The following is a 22,086-nucleotide window of genomic DNA, read 5'->3' as shown; positions in this document are numbered from 1 at the left end:
GAAAATTGTTGCTAAAAGAAACTAATCATTTTCTTTTTTAATCAAAGGAAGAAACAGTTTTTTTTTCCAAATGAAAGTTCATCGTTAAAGCTTAAAATAAATAGAATTTATCCTGTATATTAGAAATCTTCTGTCCTCTCAACTCCCTATAGTACAGTAAATCTAAATTAATTGTAGTGGTTACCTCAAACAAATTGCAACAGTTTTGATTTTGGTATCACAGTTTTGAATTTGGTAACATATAAAAAATCGGCCAAAATCGGTCGAAGCGAAATTGACGTTTGACGTCTTTTCTTCTAAAATAACGACTTAAAAAAATTGATTAATTTGCGCTTCAATAAGGTACATAGATCACGAATATGGACTCATCTCTCTGTCTTGGCCATCCCTGAGCCTTCTGACCCCCCCCCCCCCCACACACACGTGAGATAAAGTATGCATTAATAGATGTCGTAGATTACACAAAGTCAGATCCACGAAGAAAAAATTTACACTTCCCACGCCGAAATGCTTGGAAAAGGTCGTGTCCTAGTATATTGTATATTTTGTCCCCCCCTTCTCACGCATACCCCCCAATAAAGTAGATGGGTTTGCCCACATCTCAAAATTGTCCGACAGCTGGAAGAATCCGGATCGTCCATAGAAAGTCAAATGATTCTGTCGTTTGACAATGTACTATGATCTTCTTCATCCAGGATTCGAGGAAGATAAGATTTCAAGCTTAAATGTTCTTTGGCTTGCGTCGTGGCATCTCAAGCAACCTAGGCCAGGTTCTAGTGTAACCATGCAATCAGTTATGGTGGGAAACTTTCCCGGTAAAACCAACATTTTCTTTCATCCTATGATCAGTCTTCCTTCAAGTGCCGAGAATTGTATCCTTTCTACCCTGGCATTCACTGCCCATCAGGGGAAACGGTACGGATTTACTCCAGCCTTAACCTTTGACCAGCTGTTGTGGTGGAAGTCCATGAAGACTATTGCTGTAGAAGGACCTGGAAGTAGCGTTGCAAAAGTAGTGGTTAGACTAGGAGGATTCCACACCCTCATGAGTTTTGTTGGTGCCATGGGATCTTTGAAGGATGGATCTGGACTAAGAGAAATCTTTGAATTGATGTACGCTTCCGATACAGTTCCTCATCTTCTAAGTGGTAAGGCCATTTCTCAAGCACTGCGAGCCCATACCATTGTAGACGCAGCACTTCACTCCATTCTGATAAAGGAGCTTGTAAACGAGGATTCAGATGCAGAACTTGAATTGACCACACAACGTGTATTGAATAGTGTTGAGCTTAGTGAAATCAAAGAGCTATATGAGAAAGTAATAGATGGACGAGCTTGAACATCTATCACAGTCTTCAAGTCTCATTAAGGCCAAAGCTGTCGGCTCTTAAATCAGAACGAAGTCACGAGACTCGAACAGGAAAACTTTGGATACAGTACATGGACATGGTTGCCATTCTTCGAAATTTCCTCAGAGCTGGACGTACAGGTCAATGGAAACTTCAATTGCAATCAGTTTCCGATATGCTCCCTTATCTCGAAGAAGCTGGTTAAAACAACTACACGAAGTCGGAGAGGCTGTACCTACAGCATATAAACAGATTTGAACATACAAGCCCAAACCTTTTCCAGTCATTCGAAAAAGGCTTATACGTTTTTAGAAGATTGGACATATTCTGGGCCGGTTTATCTACAGATTTGGTCATAGAACAAGAACTGATGAGAAGTCTGAAAACGGCAACCAAATTATCTAGAGGTAGAGGAATGACGGAAGTACAGAGACTTCAGTGGGTAATCGGACGTCCAACCTGTGATCAAGTTAATCTTCTGATGCAAGAACTGACGGATGTTTCGTACCACACAAGCGACCAACGCAAAGCGTCTGGGATTTCAAGGCAGCAGAGGGACTTCAAAGACACATAAATAGCTATTGACTTTTTTGAGCAGTCGCCTCCTTTCAAGGGTGATCCTCTATCGCTTCGAAGCCTTGCTACTGGTATGAATGCTGCTGAAAACTTGAATACTGACAAAGCAGTGAAAGTCGGGAAGAAGATTCTTGAAGGAATGGTAGGGAAATCTCTGAAGGAGCATTCGTTCAAACGAAAGGATCATGCAGTCCTTATGACGGCGAAGCAAAGAATTCGGGGAGACATCCACCGTTTAGACCCTTCATTGCTGTTTCAGCATCTTATAACTATATCCAAACGACTGAATATGGACGAAGAATCTTCATTTAAATATGAACTTTGCTCCTATTCTGCTTCGATTTTCGACGATTCTGGCACGCTCCGAAAGCCAAATAAACCAGAGCTAGCAACAGCTATCAAGCCACTTTCATAAATTGATATTACTTGGGAAAAACATTGTCTGAATTGCACCTACGTCTTAGACGAGGGTGCTTTGCTTCACAGGATTCCCTGGGGGGGGGGGAAACATTCAGAGATCGTAGACCGATACTGGAACTGCGTTTTTGCCAAATATCCAGACATCATTATTGTCTTTGATGGCTACGACATCGCTACTTTGACAGAGATACGACTCATCTTGAGCGAAACCTTATCACTGAACGGGAAGTGCTGTTTAGTGCAGAAATGAGGCTGAGCACCAAAAACGAGGAATTTCTGTCGTGCACAGAGAATAAAAACCGGTTCGCCAATGTGCTTTCTGATTATTTACGAGGCAAAGGTCTGAGAACCATCCAAGCTACAGCTGAAGCTGACTTGCTTATTGTACTTATAGCGGTTGATTGTTCAAAGACTTGGGACGCTGTAGTTATCAGTTACCAAATTGTTGGTGTTGTTACTTTATCATTGTTTTCCTGAGCACCACAAAGTCTACCTGCACAGTGAGTCTAAGCCAACCACTTCATGTGCAACTTAGGAAATCCAAGCTATTGTTAAGAAAACTGGAACTGAAAACTGCAAACTGCTTTCTTTTGCTCACGCAAATCTTGGCTGCGACACAACTTCCCGTCTGCAAGGACTTGGCAAAGGGATTGCACTTAAGTGGCTGAAAGACGACGAAAAGTTTAGGGAATATGTTTCAATATTTTCTAAAATTAATGCTTCGAAAGAAGAGATTCAAGCGGCGGGAGAGGCTGCACTTTCTATATTGTACAGTGAAAAATCTACTGACAATCTTGACAGTTACCGACATTGTGTCTTTCAGCAGAAAGCAGCAACGTCTACAACTTTCATTTATTCCCAAGCTCTACCTTCTGCATCAGCAGCAACGAAATTTCACTGTTTCCGAACCTATCTTCAAGTACAAGATTGGATTCGGCTTCAGAGCCCTGCCCTTGATCCTGAGAATTGGGGATGGACACTTAAGAACGACATGCTGTATCCTATTTTCACCGATCTTCCAGCGGCACCAAAGAAAATTCTCACCGTTGTGAAGTGTGGTTGTAAGGGGTTCGGTGAAAGTAACCGGTGCAGCTCTCATCGAAATGGCGTCGAATGCGACAGCGCTTGCGAATCTTGCACAGGAACTAATTGTTCTAATGCTTAGGCCAAAATATAATTAAATAAATGTGATGCATCTCCAAGCCTTTTGCAATTTCAAATTATCTGTATTTTTTTTTCAAATTAAAATCACTAATTTAGATAGTTGTGAGAAGTTGCTTATTGGATTCTAAGAATTCGAGGTGTTCACGTTCAGGGTGGGGTGAGGGGGAGGGGGTGGGTGGGTGGGGGTGGTAAATTGACATGGACACGACTTCTTTTCTGCGTTAGCAGTCAAATTTTTTCTTGTATGAATTCAACTTTGCTTAGTGTTGCTCTCAGACCTATATCGACGCGTGATTTATGGACCGGAGGGGGAGGGGAAAACTGAACATGAGCGTTTGAAAACGAAAACAAAGTGCATATTCATAATCGACTTACCAGATTTAACTATTACCAACTTTCTATATGTGCAAATTAAGTTGTTTTATAAAAAGTCACCATTTTAGAAGAAAAGACGAAGAACGATCAATTTCGCCTATTCAGATTTTGGCCGATTTTTTTTATGTTGTAGAAATTTTTTTTCTGGTTCGAATGGTACCAAAATTAAACCTGTTGCAATTTGTTTGAGGCTAAACCTTAGATCGACTGTACTACAAACCCTGCACTAAAACCTGATCAGTGGTTTACTGAAAGTAATTTAAAGAGCAACAAATATAGTCAGTTGGTGATTGCTAGTCTTTTATTTACCGACTTTCCAAACATTTTAAGGTTTTGGTCAAAGCAAATCAGCATAAATCTGTGTATTCATTCTCGAAATATTGTAAAAAAAAAAGTTTTTATAATATTGCTGTTGTGTCTGAGCATTCATTCTTGAAGCATTGAAAAGGAAAAGTCAGGTTTTAGCCTAAAGAGTGGGGAGTTCAAGGGACGGCAGCCCCCTCACGTACAGGATTTTTTCTGTTTGTTTTATTGTTTAGCTTCTCTCTTTGCTTTAAGTTGAAAAAACTACATTTGGTTAATTTTTGTTCATTTTCAATATTGCATTCAGCATTATTATGAAGAAAAGGAGTAACTGCCCTCTCAACCCTCCGCTCATTATTTCAAAGTTAGATTTGTGTATAACTATGCTTCGGTAATTAAGGCTGATTTGCGTGTGTTTGCTTTACGCAAAAAAAACCCATTTTTTTAAGGAAATATGAGGGAGGCTCGCAAACCTCTGGTCTGTATACTTAGTTTAACTTTTTATGCCAATGCTTTGATATATAAAAACTAATGTCGTCGCAATAAAAAATGAGCTGTTCCTCCTCTTTTGACCCATATTGAAAGCTTTGTCAAAACACCCTTCTCTTCTGACTCTCCTTGTTCTGATTGAATTTTGGTGTAACATAAAACAAGAGCACCAGATATTGTTTTCGTCATTTTGTAACACGGCTAGTAACACTAAAGGAAATACTAAATGTGTTTGCACCATTCTATAGTCTAAATGGCCAAACATTAGGCAGCTCAAGGTTATAGTTTAAAATTAAATCATATTATAATCATATTAAGTCAGGCTATGGTATTAAAATCATATTAGAAGTTTTTCCACTCTACAGTCATAAATTTTATTTTTCTTTGCTTAGGAAAAAATATTGTATATTATTTAAGCCAATCTATTGTAAATTTTATTAAAAGTAAAACTGGTGTTAGGGCATTATCTTAGTAGGTGATTCAGCTAACTTTTGATTCAAATCAAAGAGAAACTTATAAAGTGGAAACTGGTCCTAGGTCCGAATAAAAACACCCAGAGCCATCTAGCGCCTGGTGACTTTGTCTGCCCAAAACTGGAATATACTTGTCTTTTCGGGTATTTCACAACGCAAGAGAAGGTAACAAAAGCATAATTTATCCCCAGTAGACCTTCTAGCTTAAAGTTGACCAGCCTATTTAGCCTGCCAAGATTTTCGTAAACTAACCTAGGCCTAGTTTATGCAAACTTGATTTTGACTTTAAAATAATGCTTGAAAATAAAAGACGCTGACTAATTATAAATTGCAGGGAAGTTCAGTGCTAATCCTATTGCATTGGATATTAATCATGCCAAATTTCCAATTTTTTATGAGTGTTTCTATTTTTTTAAATAAATCACCAATCGTTATAATTTAGGTGGCACCAGTGGTTTTTATTCACTGTCTTCCGATTTTAAATTGGCGAAGATCCAACTCTCGTATATTTCTTAGTCTTGTGGTAGTGCAGTGGAATTGACCTTAGCTTGGTAATACGGGATCCAGAGACAGAACCTGGCAGTAGCAACATACTGCAGGCCCGACTCAGTAACCTTATTAGTCAAGAAGCGTCGTTAATCCGATTACTTTGCTGTAATTCCCTATTCTCTTTTATTCTAGTCAGTAGTTTCTAATTTTTGAGTTCGAAGAGCGTCATTTATTCCAAAGACCCTTGTTTTGGGACGAGAAAGGTTACAAAAAAGAAAGAACAAGTTTAATAAATTTTAAATTATTATATTTATGATTATTGCTATATAATTATTTACTAAATCATAACTAATTATTGATTACTTAATTTACTAATTATTGCTAACTCATAACAATTCTAAAAAGTTCAAAAGTCTAAATTATTCTCGTATCTAAATTAAAATTTGTAAACAGCTTATTAATGAACAGCATAGTTTATAAGGGATTTCCACTCTTTTCTTTTTCACTAGAAAAGACAGTTGCCATTTTAACTTTACCCTTTTTTTCAACATGTAATCCACAAACATTACGGAATTTACACAATATTTTGCTGGAAGGGGTTATACTTAGTAAGTGTTGAACGAAACCGAGGACACCTCAGCCTAGAGTGTAGATAATTTTTTTTTCTATATTTTCTTATATTTTTCGTTTAATTCTCCTAGCCGCTCTCCCTAAAATGGGTAACATCTTAAATGACTGGTGGCAATTCATTTCACTGGCATTAAAAGGCAGATTAAAGCGAAGTGTAACCCCACGAATGAGAAAATTGAATTACAGAACACTTCATGCTGTCTGAAACCAGATGGCAGGGTTCAGCGTCACTCTTTGCATCTGGGAACCTGAATGGATCCCCTAATCAATAAGACGCTTGGACTTAAAATTGTTAAACTAATATACATTATCCTTATAATTTCAAGAAAAATTAATAATAAAATATACAGTTACTTAGAGCCACATATCATACAACTCAAGAAGATTATCGGCTCTTGTAATTTTCTGATGAGAAAAGCCCATTTTTGAAATTGAATGTTTCTGATCATGATTGCTGCTAAGTCTTAATCATGAAAATATTAATTTAAAATTAAATAATTTAAAGCATGTCAAGTAAAATATTGAAGAAGATTAATGTACAAAAGATTAAATTTGACCTAGTCTATTTTTCACTTGACATGATATCATCAAAGTAATTTCGAATATTCCAGCATGTGATTCTGCAACAAAATTTCATTTTTATTAATTACATTTCTTTGTAGGCTTGTGGTGTCAACTTTACTTTTTTCTATCGCCCTACGATCTTTTTGACGAGGCTGCCAAAGGAAGTATACCTATGTCTGTGGAAAACATTTTTCAGAAGGAACTTGGCTATTATGTAATGGTGACCATTGAAAAGTCGGAAACTCCCCAAAAACTTCAGACATCCCCTATTTTAACGAAAATGAACGAGTCTCATCTGTAAGATTTGAACTTTTGCTATGTTTTTGATATGTTTTTTTAGATATGGTGCGACATCTCTACCAGTTAATGTACTTTCCTCCCTCCCTAAAAAGGACTACCCATATTTATTAGTCTCTATACTATCTCCGAGCATTTTGTTTTCGTCGTTTTGTTTTATTGGTTCAATGCTCACTCGAAGAACATAGCTGCTTTTTTCAATCCCTACTAAGAAGTAAACTGTATTTTGAAGGCCTCGTTAAAAAAAATGTATGCATCTGTTTTTTTAGGCTGGAAGAGAATCTGCTATAATTGCAATAACATTAAACAAAATTACCGTAAAATAAACTAGCAAAACATGGCAAAATCCTAAAACAATTCCATGACTAAATATGCAGGTAATTATTTAGGTAATATTCAGATTATTTCATTGTCACTTTCATTGTCGTTTGATTGCTGTTCCCACAAGAAAAAAATAAGCTGCTGAAAATTTCAACCCAACTTAGTCTCGTTATAACCTCATTATCTTACTGCCATCTCTTCCTAGGGCTGCCAAATGGGCGGATACCGTGGACCCTTCTATCAATTGTAACTTTTGTTAGGGGTAATTTTTCCATTCGGTGTATGTGACCCAGCCACCTGAGTTGCTGTAATCGCACTTTCTGGAGAACTTTAGTTTCCCGCGTCAGTTGCCTTCGATGGTCTTCGTTGGAGATTCTGTCTCACAGTATAAGTATATACCAGTAGCGAAATCTTTTTCAAAACATGACACACATTTCATAGCTCGAAATTAGACTCTGAGCATATACGTCAGAGCCAGAGTTTCAGTTGCTACTTGGTTTTCCATCGGAAACATTTGTCATTGCGCTTGCGGGAAGGCAGGGTCATGAATTTTGCATGGTTTTAGATCGGTGTCAAAATTTTTCAATGGGGAGTATAGGACTTTTCGCTACTGTATATTACCTTTACTATGATTCTGTCTAAAGACGTTACGCAAGCTAAGCTAAACGTTACGCTAGCGAAAAGGACATTTGTTGTCGAAGGCCGAAACTCTGCGTTCGTTCTCGGCTTTTATTGTCCACATTTTGCAGGCATACATGGCAACAAGAATGATTAGCGAATCTAAGAGTCAAAGCTTCAATTGCATTAATAAGTGCTTATTTTTGAAGAGATCCTCTCGAAGCTCCCAGGAATAGGCTATGCCTAATCGCTGAAAATTAGTCAACGTCAATCAAATCTAGTAAATAATAATTAAACAAAGGATGAATTAAACAAAGGAGCAAAACAACAAAAAGGATAATTTTCGGCCAGTGACTGGGAAACAGGAAACAAAGCAGATATTTCGGCAAGGACAATCGACCTCGACGTCAATTTGACTTCAGTGCTAGAAAAACGTGGAAAAAATAAGCTTTCAAAGCTCTCAAGAAAAAATCACTAGAAAAAAGGGAGAAAAGGGAGCCACCTTATAAGAACGGTAACAAGGAGGTAATAATTATCTTCTGTTTCGTTTTTCATTTATCACCTATAGCAAGGGTGGATCCAGGATTTTTTTTAGGGGGGGGGGCAAAATAGGTTGATCTGATAAACGCGTTAGGAGCAAGGCTAATTAACGCAAATCTGCGTTAATTAAGTAAATTACACTACTTTAAGTAATTACACTACTTAATCTTAAAACTCTCCATGAAGAAACTTTTATGTAAAAATTTTAAAATGATTTTTGCGATAAATGTTTTCATCTTACCCCTTTCACTTTTTACCCTCTACGAGAGGCAGTAGCCTGTGGATTGTCGAAAGGTCTTATCCGGATTGTGGACAAGACAAGCTAGTCGGCCCAGATATCTTTTCTGCTATGAAAGATGCAAGATACTGTTATGAAATAAAAAAAGAAGAAAAAAATCCAATGTAACTAAAAAGTCATCCCGCGTCTAGTTTCAAAATTCAAGATTTGATTCGGCATCAAAATTCAGAATCTGCTCAGAGAGTGAACCTATTGGAAGGAAATTTTGATTACACTGCATGTTTGTTTGTTTAGCAGAGAAGTGTTTTTAATTAGCTGTATTGCTACACAGAGAAGTTTCTTCAACATGGTCTCATCCGACTTCTTGCTATAAAATTTTTGTTGAGGTGTGATTTGTATCCACTTACCATTTTTTATGTATTTTTACTGCAATTTGTTTTTCTTAAAATTGGTGGCTTTATCGTTAAAAGATATTTTTGGATCTGAAATAAATTTGAAGAAACGTTTGAAACGTTTTTTGGGCGAAGGATGACAGATTGCCAAATAACCCTTGTCGGCCAACTTTTTAGGGCCAAACAAAAAACAGGTCGCCTCCAAATGGGGTGGGAATTAATGAAAGATTTAGTTAAAATGGGAACTTCTTGAGAGGGTGTGAAGAGGGAGGCTATAAATAGACTGGGACGGAGAAGGAGCTTGCTTAGCTGTGTTGGCCTCAAGTGGCTTGGTGCTGCAGTGTGTTGTTAGTAGTAGTAGTAGAACAGCAAGAAGGAAGATTCATTGTTGATTTTGATTTATAGATGCTGGGAATTCTTTTTTCGCTTCTGTATTTAAGTGCAGGGAATAAATTTCAGGTATGGATTTTGTTTATGAAAATTATTTAGTAGGTGATGATTACCATTTTACCATTAAATTATTTAATGATTTACCATGTAAATTATTATTGTAATTATTTAATTAATTAAATTATTTAATTACCATTTAATTATTTATTACCATTTTTGGTGGACAGATCCTAACTTTGGGGGGAATTTACTTATTCTTGTTAATAAAGTCAAAAGTAAAACAAGCCTCAGAAACAATTCCCATGTTGTCCCTATTGCATTGGCCCGCCATTAGGTATGAAACGCCATTCGTCATTCATAAAAAAATCAGATACTAAGTATTAAACTTTGCTATCCTTGTCCCTTTCCCATTTTCCTCCATTTGTCATTTTGACGTTTTGTTTGTATACAATCTCATTCAGTTTTTTTTTTTTTTTTTTTTTTTTTTTTTTTTTTTTTTTTTTGCGTGTTCAATTGACGGATCTAAGCGGCAGACTTTTTTTTATTTTTATTTCTTTTTTTCCCTTCGGATCTTTATAGCTATTGAAAGCTAATTGTTTCCCAAAAGACTAGTTTCTAAACTGTTCTAAGCATTTCACCCCATTTGCTATAAAGAATTAATCAAAGAAAGTAAAAGAGAATTAAGCTTCAATTCTATAACTGATGAAAAAAATAAGGTGTCCTTAGCTTTCTAATGATAAGAATAGTTTCCTACTTCCTTATCAGTAAGCCAAAACTTGATTTCTTATCTAGGCCCGCTTTCGCTCCTCTTGGAATGTCAAATAGCGTCTCGTTGCCTTGCTGCTTTAGCTTACATTTTGACAAACCTCTTCCATTGTGCGTCAAGCTTCTGAAGGAAATAACAGAAATTACTGGAATTGACATTGATTTACCGTCACCGCCGTCATCGTTATTCGGATTAGTAGCTTCTCAAAATGACGAAAGTGGCATAGATGTTAATTCACCATTATTTGTTGTAAGTTCCTTTTGTATATTGTCTTTTTTATCGTTTTATTCGCCATCTCCTTGCCATTCACTTCTTTTCTGTTTGTCCCCCCCCCGCCCCCTTCTTTCTCTCTCTCTCTCTCTCTCTCTTTCTCTTTCTCTCTCTGTTTCTCTTTCTCTCTCTTTCATCGCTCTGAATTTTTAAATTCTCTAAAGACAGTTCCTTCAAATAGTTTAAATCTTTTCGAGAAGACTTATAAGATTAAAACTTAAAATTGTACGTCTTTATTGTAAAAAAAAAAAAAAAAAAATAAACGATTATAATTATTGCGGCTGTAAAAGTTGTAATTTTTTTTACTGTAGCCTAGCTTTTATAAAACTAGTTTATAAATGATTTTAGGGATATTTTACCTTTTAAGTTTCGATGGTATTTGGTCATTAATTATCGCTATTTTAGGGTTTAGGTTTGGTTATAGAATATCCTTAGAAATGCACATACTTTTTATTACATAGTACAGATCAGGCCTGGATTTACCAATAGGTCCACTAGGCCCAGGCTGAGGGGTGCAAAATGCCTAGGGGCGCAATAAATTATAAGTGAGTGATTTTTTCTTAACAAAAATTGGACTGATGTGATTTATCGTCAAAGTGCCTGATGCACTCCGTCGCTGCGCTGACTATTCATTGAAAAATGATTTTAAAACAACACAAGAATTCCGTGGCCACTTTTAAACTGTCAGATGTCTTCCAAGAACGGCAGCTTATAATTCGATATCGCCTCTCTCTTTCATTACTTTTGGCTCATCAGTTGCGTTCTGTTCAGTGCTTCCACTATCCCCGAATTTTCAGGGACTTCCCCGAAAATCTCGCAAGAACGGAGCGACAAAACGTTTGGGCCTAGGAGCGTCAAAGCTTTAAATCTGTTCCTGGTACTGATTAACCTATTTACATACATAAACTGCTCTAAAAATAAAAGGATATTTCAAAGCGTAGAAAATTGCTGAATACACAATGAGAAGGGGGAGGAGGAAAGGATAGGTAGGAGTGAGAGATATGAGTTTCTCAAGGTCGATTATTTACGACTACCCCCCCCCCCTCTTCAAACTATGACAGTTCCGCACAAACCATGTAATATCATCAATACTTAAATGTGTGTGCTTAAAGCTGTGATTTCAGCTTCAAAAGCTCTGCCCCCTCCTCCTTTGAAAAAATGACTTAGTCATCCCTTGTTAAAATGTTGAGATATGACCAGAAACCTCAAAAATAATAAAGATTGTTTCTTTTTAGTGACGTTGTTATTTTTCGTTTTTTCGACTTCAATTGTGGTTAAGTGGGAAAGTGTCGAAAAGGAAGAACGACTTTTTCCCAAAAATCTTTTCAAGAGAATTTTTGATTTTTCTAAATATTGTACATGGATTTATTTCAGTCTATAGCTGATCCCGCGTTCAACATAGCTTATTTTAATCGATTGCGATTTGTTTTGTCACCGACAGCCAAGGGCGTATCCATGGTTTTTTTCGGGGAGGGGTACAATCTTTGTTTTCCTATGCCTCAAAAATTTGTTTATATTCATTTTGTTGCCTTTTTACGAGTCAGAGATTTTTTTTTGGGGGGGGGGGGGCTCAAACCTTGTCCCTCCCTCCCCCCTAGATACAGCCTTGCTGACAGGAATGGAAACCTTTCCATTTCAAAGAGAATGATTTTCATTGGTTCTATGGACGAAAATCAAAGATAGTTATTTATTTTTTTTGCGTTTTGGTAGCTTTTTATTGTGTAATTTTGTTTTTATAGTCACTTCCGGATCAGGAGCATTGCTATTTTCTTAATGAAGGAAGTGGGCTAGAGGCAGTATTGATTTCAACTATTCCATTTATTCATCCTTCGCATATTCATCAAATCCTAACAGTTTTACGGAAGCAAGCTCTGGTCAATGTACTTATTGATAGTTGTATTCGACCAAAAAGCAGAAAAGGTAATAAAAGGTCATCAATTTTCATTAGTTATTTTTAATGTAAATAAATTAATTTTGTTATTGATTTAATTAATATAATAATTATGATAATTAATGAATATAATTAAATATTAATTAATTTTATTAATTTAAAATAAATTAGTTTTATTCTTTTCCTAGTATATGTTTGTTAGATTGTCTTCTTTTTTTGCATTTCTTTTGCCAGTTAAGAATATTTTAAGAAATTAATTAGTTAATAGTTAACTAATTCTACTGATTTTATTCTTTTCCTAGTTTGTGTTTTTTATTTTCATCCTTCTTTGCATTTCTTTTACCAGTTAAAAAGCAAATAAAAAAGAATAACAATTTTTTAAAGTGTGGTTAAAACACTCTTCTTGCGTAACAAAGTTGTGCATTGTCAGACAAGCAATGTCAATTGTCAGTAACAAAGTTGTCCATTGTAAGAAAAGCAATGTCAATTGTAAGTAACAAAAGCTGTGCATTGTCAGAAAAGCAATGTCAATTGTCAGTAATAAAGTTGTCCATTGTGAGAAAAGCAATGACAATTGTCAGTAACAAAGTTGTGCATTGTCAGATAAGCAATGCCGACTGTTGTCAGTAGCAGAGTTGTTCATTGTCAGAAATGTAATGTCAATGGTCGGTAACAAAATGGTGCATTGTCAGAAAAGCAATGTCAATTGTCAGTAACAAAGTTGTGCATTGTCAGAAAAGCAATGTCAGTTGTCAGTAACAAAGTTGTGCATTGTCAAGAATGCAATGTCAATTGCCAGTAACAAAGTTGTGCATTGTCAGAAAAGTAGTGTAACATGTCAGTAACAAAAGTTATGCATTATCAGATAAGCAATGTCCATTGTCAGTAACAAAGTTGCGCATTGTCAGAAAAGCAATATCAATTGTCAGTAACAAAGTTGTGCGTTGTCAGAAAACCAATTTCAGTTGTCCATAACAAAGTTGTGCATTGTCAGATAAGCAATGTCGATTATTAGTAATAAAGTTGTACATTGTCAGAAAAGCAATGTTAATTGTCAGTAACAAAGTTGTGCATTGTCAGAAAGGCAATGTCAGTTGTCAGTAACAAAGTTGTGCATAGTCAGAAAAGCAATGTCAACTGCCAGTAACAAAGTTGTTCATTGTCAGAAAAGTAGTGTAACTTGTCAGTAACAAAAATTATGCATTATCAGGAAAGCAATGTCAATAATCGGTAATAAAGTTAAACATGTCCAAATACCAACTAGGGTATTTGGAAAGAACCTGGAATAAGGAATCTAATGGTGCTACTTTTATTTTGTTAGTATGTTTTGTGCGTTATTGTGCATCGACCATATGACATGGTCATAGAAACGAGGCTGTTTTTCGATATGAACGTTTACTAACAATGAAACTACTTACTTGTACAAAACATTACTTTGTCCTGGGGATGCGTAACAATACTGTGAACTAATTAGAAGTCAAGCCAATGTAACGTAAATGAACCTAATTTTGAAAAAAAATTAATCAAATTTCTCACGATTCACTATAGCGGGAAATTTATCTAATTGACATCTCATGTGTAGTCGACAGTTTAAGTCATTTAATTGTCAGTCAACTCTCATAGTCATTGATAGTTCAATGTATAGTCAGCTAAACCATTATAGAAAATGCTTGACTTTTTTTAATGATCCTCTTTCTGTTTTTTTTATGCCTCATCTTGTACATCTTATTTTTTTATTACATTTGTTTTAATTTTTATTATTTATCCAAAAATTTTCATAGGACCAGTGTTGAAACAAGTACTTCATATTTTTCGTTAAGTAACAGATATTGCTAAATATTCTACTGCAGTAATTGAACAGAAATGCACTTGACTAGGCTACTTGGGATTGAAGTATATATCTTGTCCTTTAATTACTACGGGAAAATTTTTCTAAAATCTATTTTTTTACAATAGGTCAAATTTTAGCTCATGAGTATCAAGCCCGAAATAAGAACCGTTAATGAATTGGAACCCATGTATAGTCGTTTAAGGTCGCTTGTATAAAAATGGAAATGAATTGTAACACCAGAAACACTGAACACTAAAATACTAGAACTGCTCAACAGTTTAGTTAAACTATTTATATAAAACTGATGATTTTGTGGAAAAATGACTATTGAATGTGTGATTTCCTATTATAATGTAATTTTTTTTTTGTCTTGTAAAGGTCAGCGCGCAAGCAATATCCAATTTTTTTTGGTAATTTGTGGCAAATCGTTGGACCTAGAAAAAAAGAAATGATATCCCATTGCCAAAATGTACATACAAGTTACCTCACCGTGGGTCATTAAATGGATAGTTTTGTGATTTTTTTTTATTATTAATAAATAAAGAACTTGAACTTAAAGAAAGATAAGCCAGGAATACCTGCTGATGTGTGGCTAAGGATATAAGAATGTTTTTTCTAAAAGCTTTCTAGGTGTATCAGCGTTTTATATAAAATTTAGGAAATAGTTAGAAATATGAATTACTTAGTACATCGGAATATCTACTTTTGTAGTACTTTATTAAATTTTTTTGTAATTCTTTTTTTGGGAATTTCTGTATTAGTGAGTCGAAAACGGTTTTAATGCTACTGAGAGAAGTGGAAATAGGATTAAAGAAAAACAAAGATAGATTGATATTTACTTTTGGTTTGCAAATCTTGTAAGTGAATATCTATATTACTCTATAATTAGAAAAAAAAGAAGAAAAACAGTTTCTCCTTTGAGTATAAGAACTGAGCGTTTGCTTTTGGAATTGCCAAGCAGTAAAACTGGACGTCTTCCAACAAGCATATTTTTGGGTACAGTGTGACTCCCCGTGTTAAAAAAAAATCCTTTGATCTGGGACTAAGGATGGTAAAATACAGTTTATATTTCTGAAAAATTTGACAGACGTGAGGGTTGTCTTTAAGATCAAGAAGCCGTCTTCATTTGTCATCCAGGAAATGCGGGATTTCTATCCTGATTTTGATAACTGTAGAGTTTGACGTTAAACAGTCATTTTTTCCTCTGGAAACTCATAAAAACCATCACATAAAATTATAAACAAGGCCGTTTTCAGGAAAGGGTTCGGGGGTTTGAACGCACCCCCCCTCTCTCTCTCTGTCCGACTTGTAAAAACATAACAAAAATGCATTAAAACACATTTTTGATGTGTTTTTCAAGTTTTTTTGTAAACTTCTTTCGTTCAATATTTCTTAAATTAAAACTGTCGCCTGAAAAAAAAAAGTTATCATCATTGAAATCGCTGACACTCAGCCTTTTTACGATTGAAAACTTCAGTCCATGTCCCTTGCTAGAATACATGTAAGTTTATCATTTAAGCATCGGTTGAAACAGCTAGCTAGGATCCCACACGCCCGATTAAAGTTTCTGTTCAGAAGATACATCCCAATATTCAGTAGTCATGTATCGTACACTGAGAATCCAACATTTTTTTTCTTAACTTGGACTGCTATAAATAAGTCACAGTCTTAGTACAGAGATTTGCACGCTCGAAGAGAGAAACGTCTGTACAGACGTTTGGTACTGGACTCCTCCGGAAGAGTGGTAGACAACAAGTCACCATTGGTCGTTCCCTTGAAGATTAAATAAAAAAAACAAGTTTTTGTAACTGAAAGTAAGGAGCGACATTAAAACTTAAAACGAACAGAAATTATTCCGTATATGAAAGTGACTGTCCCCTCCTCAGCGCCTCGCTCTTTACGCTACAGTTTTTATCGTTTTAAAAAATAAAGTTGTGAGACAGAATCAAACTTTAGCGTAAAGAGCGAGGCGTTGAGGAGGGGACAGCCCCCTTCATAAACGGAATGATTTGTTCATTTTAAGTTTTAATGTCGCTCCTTACTTTCAGTTACAAAAACTTTTTTTTTACGTACATGAATAATTAAAACGAAATTCGCATATTAATTTTCCTTTTTTTTGGCTAAATGCTGGCTTTCTCGAAATTTTGTTCTGACGTAGCTAAAGAATTAACTTACGTAACGAATTTCTATATTCGTTACGGGGGTATACTAGGGACTTCGCCCCCTAGTCAATACCTCGCTCTTTAAGCTGAAGTTTGAATTTTGTTCGAATCACGAACCCCTGAATCACAAAGGCCAGTTAATTTGAATAGATAGCTCTTTTGAAAGTTCTTAAAAACTTTAGCGTAAAGAGCAAGGTATTGACAAGGGGGCGAACCCCCTCATATACGTAATCATTTCTGTTCGTTTTAAGTTTTAATGTTGCTCTTTACTTTCAGTTGAAAAAAACTTTTTTAAATAAGGCTGGGAAATCCGGTGCCCCCTTCATAGAAATGTCCCTTCTCCCAAGGAAATATCCTCCATGAAAATATTCTCCCCCGTAACCCCTACTCCGACTCCCCCCCCACCACCAGAAAAAGTTCCTCCTGAAAACGGGTATACTTCCCAATAACCAATACTATATGTAAACAATGGGCAAAGCTTATAACTTGCAGCCCTTCCCCCGGGAACTTTGGGGGATTAAGTCATCCTCAAAGACATATTAATTAGATTTTCAAGTATGCTGAACAAAATGGCTATCTCAAAATTTTGATTGGGTGACTTCGGGAAAGAATGAGCGTAGGAGGGGGCCAAGTTGCCCTCCAATTTTTTTGGTCACTTAACAAGGGCACTAGAACTTTTAATTTCCGTTTGAATGAGCCCTCTCAGGATATTCTAGGACTACTGGATCGATTCGATCACCCCTGGAAAAAAAAAAAAAAAAAAAAAATAAACACGCATCCATCATCTTTCTTATGGCAAAAAATACAAAATTCTACATTTTTGAAGATAGGAGCTTGAAACTTCTATAGTAGGGTTCTCTGATACGCTGAATCTGATGGTGTGATTTTCATTATATGACTTTTAGGGGTTGTTTCCCCTTTTTTCGAAAACAAGGTACATTTTCTCAGGCGCGTAACTATTGGTGGGTAAGACTAAAGTGGATGAAATTTTATAGTTGAAATCAGCATAAGAATCTGATTCTTTTGATGTATCTACTGGTATGAACATTCCTTTTTTAGAGTTTCGGTTACTATTGAGCCGGATCGCTCCTTACTTACAGTTCGTTACAACGAACTGTTTGATGAGGCAAGAGTTATACGATCATCCCTCAATGAGCTGTGGTCTCTGTCGCCCGAAATGGAGGTCAACCTTTGCTGCCATATACGCCACTAGGCGTCGGAGGATTTAGGTCTAAGTAAGTGTATAGAGATGGAAGTAAAAGGTTACTTGCAAGCAGTGCAACGCTGCCTTATAGCCTCTACCACCTGTCTGTGGGAGCGCCAAAAGCTTTTATTTCATTGCTGACTTGGAGTAGATTTAGTGCTTCACGAGAGTACGCCACTTCACTCTTTACGAACCCCCCCCCCTTACTGGGGGGTACTTAATCATCAAGTGATGTCGCAACAATGACTCCCAAAATATCCAAGTTAAATATTTATATCAATCTACTTTAGATCAATCTCTATTTCTTATTTATGCTTGTGCGTGCTTTAACTTTCTTTTTAATGACCTTTTGAATTTTAATGACCTTTTATAGAGCCAAAATTTCATTTGAAAGTAAGTCGCAAAAAAATTGTTTTCAATTATTTTTTATCATAGCTTGAACTTTGTTTATTTAACTTTACATACGTTATTCTTATCTTATTTACATAGTTTAATATTATATCTGGCATTAAGTTTGCATGTTTGTTTTATAATTCCACTCTTCACAATGTTTTTTTTTACGAAATCCAAAGTAGTTTTTCTGGTGATAATGGCCATGCTGAAAAACTTGTTCCGTAGGAAGGCAACGAATATTGAAAACAACAAGCAAATAGGCGAGGCGATAGTGTCCCCCCCCTGGAAACATTCCTAAAATTTATAAAGAGGTTTCTTTTGCTTTAGATTCCTTTCTGTGTATGTCTGTGATTAGATCTATTGACTCTAAAAAACAAATTAAACTGATTAGCTGTTATAATATTTTTTTTTCGATAGTTGTAACAGCCAACCGCGAAGATATAGGTTTCAGTTTCCAGTTTCTAATATAATTCGTATGCTTTCTGGGGTCAAGTAATGCAAGGCCTTTATTTTTAGTTTTCAACTAAAACCGTTCGCAATGCCCAAAAATTGTTCTTTTTGCAGTAAAAACGTGTAATATCCAGAGGGAATTTAATGCTTAATATTATCAGAGGGTCACCCTCTACCTTTTCGTTGCTTCGGCTTTGTCTTTAAACACAAACAATTTTCAGGAGACATCTAAATTAAGTCGCACCCGGGGTAGGGATGTCACGTCTCAACAGTAGGCTACTGTTATTATTTTTTTGGGGCGGGGGGGGGGGGGAATCCCCCCTATATACATGCCTAATTTCTGAATTTTTTATCCCTATGTTTTTGGGAATATGACATGATTTCGATTTTTTCATTCTTTCTTGTAATTAAGACAATTCTGTTCTCTTTTTTTTAATTACGAGATCTGTGCTTCTGTTCTTGTTTTTGTAATTTAGAAATTTCCGTTCTGTTTTTTTTTAAAAGAAAATAATTTTCCGTAGAAAATTCGTCTCTTGACGCAAATCAAAATTGCTCTCGTGATTTATGCTTTATTTGATTCTGTGCGAAGAATCTCTTACCACACTATAGCTAAGGAAAATGTCTAATGGCCAAATAAGATAAATGAAATGAAACATATCCTGCAAAACGTTTCGATGCTCCTGTTATGAAGTAGGATTAACATCCTGCTTTTCTTCATCACTGTTTTATTGCATCAATTCCCAGGCGAGGATTTACCAACAGGCCCACTAGGTCCGGGCCTAGGGACGCACAATGCCAGGGGCGCAATAAATTATCATTGAGCGATTTTTCTTTGACAAAAGCTGGACTGATGTGATTTATCTTCAAAGTGCCAGGGCACTCCGCCGCCACGCAAATCATGCCTCAGAAATCACGAAGCATGCAAGTGAGTTATTAAGTGTTTATCCCGACGATCTTGAGCCTAATAGAGTAGAGGAATGCTTACACTAAAAGCTATTCTTAATACTTCCGCCTGCTTAATACCCCCAACGTACAAATATTTTATTCTCAAATTATTATCATAAGTGATGTTATTTTGCTATAAAATAAAATCATCATCACAAAGATTATTTTCTTAAGGAATATTAACCATCCCTCGTATGGTATGAATATGGAGCGACAAAAACACTTGGGCCTAGAAGCACCAAAGCTTTTAATCCGTCCCTGTCTATAGCTCGTACTCTGAATTTTTTATATTTTTACGTTCCACTGTGTTATTCTACATGCCAGTACAAAAGAAACAACTGGTTCACAAAAGATTTAACTTGTTTCCTTTTCTTCTGCTTGTTGCCACATATACTTATTTGTCTGGTATTGTTTGTCTTCTTCTGGCACCTCTTTTTAAAATTTACTACTTTCTTTATCTGCATAATTTGTAACTGTTTCCTCATTCTCGCATGCAACATTTTTTATATGTCTATCTTCTGAGAAGAACTTTACTTTCTGTGGTGGCACCTACTTTTAAGGTACACCTTATTTCTCCAATTTTTGTTTTGTTTTATCGTATTCGTTTATTTAAATAGCCATAGAAGCACTCAAAAATAAACGCTAAATTATACTACTTTTACAATCACAAGAGAAATAGAACAAGAGAAAATAAAGGTCATACGCTTCCAAAATATGGCACAAAGGAGTGTACAAATCTCTTCGTACGACGCTTTACGGGTTGTAGTGTATCGAAAATAGAGCTCTTTATGTTATTGGTACATAGCTGAATTAAAACTTTCCAGGGAAATTATTTGGTCAATGCGGTCCATTTGAGCACTGGCTAGGAGCCCTAACTTAACAAAAATTCAAAATATTATTCTTGGGGTGGATCATAAGAGCAAGTTTAATAAACAAAATTTAAACTTTGGAATAAACTGAGTTGTTACTTTTATCTCGCAAGAGTCCCTGAGAAATGAGTTGAAGCGACCCCTCTGGGACTTGAGAAGTTGCAGGCAAATGCCAGTATATATGTTGAACTTTTAGTAAAAACATTAATTTATAGTTAAATTATAGAATTTTAGGAATAAAAAGTGACTTTTCAATCACCATATACATTCGTTCCTCCAATAGGGCTTGTCTGCTGATAAAGTGTTACATTTCATTCTAGTTGAGTGGCAACCTTGTCTAGAGACCTTGGCAGAATGCCGTTAGGGCATTCTAGTAATACATAGTCATTCTGCTGATTTGTGCACATGATGGAAAAATAGATTGGTGTTTCTCGTTTGCTAATAGCGTTTTTTCAAAAACGGTCATTGCAAATAGCGTTTTATTTTAGATTTTTTAGCGTTAGTATTTTGCCCAATTATTGGATAATGTGCTATATTGTATTGGTCATTTAGGTTACATTTTATACCAATATCTAACCCAGATAAAAAGGGGGGAGGCTTCCATTTGCTTGAATCTCTCCTAACAAGAGATGAATTGATTAATTTAGACTTGACAGTGTTTTTTTTTGAAAATTTCCAACCTCCAGAAATCCTTTGATCTCCCCCCCCCCCAAAAAAGCTGGTTCCTTTAGTCTATGTTAACTTTTCTTGACCTATTTCAGAATTAAATGCAATTACGTTTGAAGTTACTGCCGTAAGCGTTAGTCACCTCAGCATTGGATTTGAACATCCGAACGGTGAATCCCTTTGCAATGCCACATTCGATCTTTCCGACCTTGGCTCACTTCGTTGTCAAATATATTCCTCCGGTGGGACGGATACCGTTTGTAGTGCTGACTTTGCAAGCCGGGTTTTGCAAAGGTATGTTTCGGTTTTATTTGTTTTCTAAGTTTTTATCCGTTTATTTATGTTAGTCAAGGAGGCACACTTGGGCCTCTTTAAATAGGCGACCCACCACAATGTTAAGCGATTTCCGGTCCTAGTGGTCGCAGAGAGACAGCGGTGATCGCATTTTGTAACCCAAGTTCCAACTAAGACACGTGCAAAATTTCACCCCCTCCGACTTTATCTTCATGGGTAAAAGTGGGCCAGAAGTTTCGACCCCCCGACCACAACAGCCCCCATTTAAGGTTTTCTGATTGGGCTGAAATCTAAAGGTTAGGCTTTTCTAGGGCCCGGAAGCTTATCCTCGGAATTTCAGCTCAATCCGATCACTCCTTCCCTGTTTTCCAAAAAACAACTATAGCCCCTTAATGTTCATTTCTCTTCTTTTTTTTTTATCAGCCACGCCTTCAGGCCACACTTGGCAATGGATCTAGGTTAATTAGAACTCATTCGAAGCGAAATTTGGCCTGTTAGGGGCTTTTTATATTTTCAGACTAAAAAAATTTTCCCCCGAATTTCCATTTACGAAAAACCTCATTTTCCTATAAGAGCCCATGTTAATTTTTCCCACCACAGCCCCCATTTAACGTCGTCTGATCGGACTAAAATTTAGAGGATAAGCTTTCCTAGCGCATGGAGGCTTATCTTCAAAATTCAACTGAATTTGATTCTTTCTTCTCTATTTTCAAAAAA

General features: G+C 36.1%; 1 protein-coding gene across 4 annotated transcripts in view; it reads left to right on the top strand.

The window, feature by feature from the left end:
* The window catches only part of MED1 (Mediator complex subunit 1), a 102,822-nt gene that overhangs the window by 40,066 nt on the left and 40,670 nt on the right, over positions 1 to 22,086 (top strand). For all 4 annotated transcript variants that reach the window (XM_089104231.1, XM_089104189.1, XM_089104283.1 and 1 more), the window contains 4 exons: positions 6,931 to 7,129; positions 10,421 to 10,643; positions 12,404 to 12,584; positions 21,171 to 21,369. In XM_089104231.1, coding sequence (XP_088960357.1) covers positions 6,931 to 7,129; positions 10,421 to 10,643; positions 12,404 to 12,584; positions 21,171 to 21,369 — 802 coding nt within the window. The remainder of the gene's footprint in view (positions 1 to 6,930; positions 7,130 to 10,420; positions 10,644 to 12,403; positions 12,585 to 21,170; positions 21,370 to 22,086) is intronic.

The sequence above is a fragment of the Artemia sp. Qi Xiang Cuo genome, chromosome 1 (assembly GCF_049724085.1).
Source record: "Artemia sp. Qi Xiang Cuo chromosome 1, ASM4972408v1, whole genome shotgun sequence".
In the NCBI taxonomy this organism is placed as follows: Eukaryota; Metazoa; Arthropoda; class Branchiopoda; order Anostraca; family Artemiidae; genus Artemia; species Artemia sp. Qi Xiang Cuo.
Note: the sequence above shows the minus strand (reverse complement) of the source record. Positions and strands in the feature narration are given on the sequence as shown.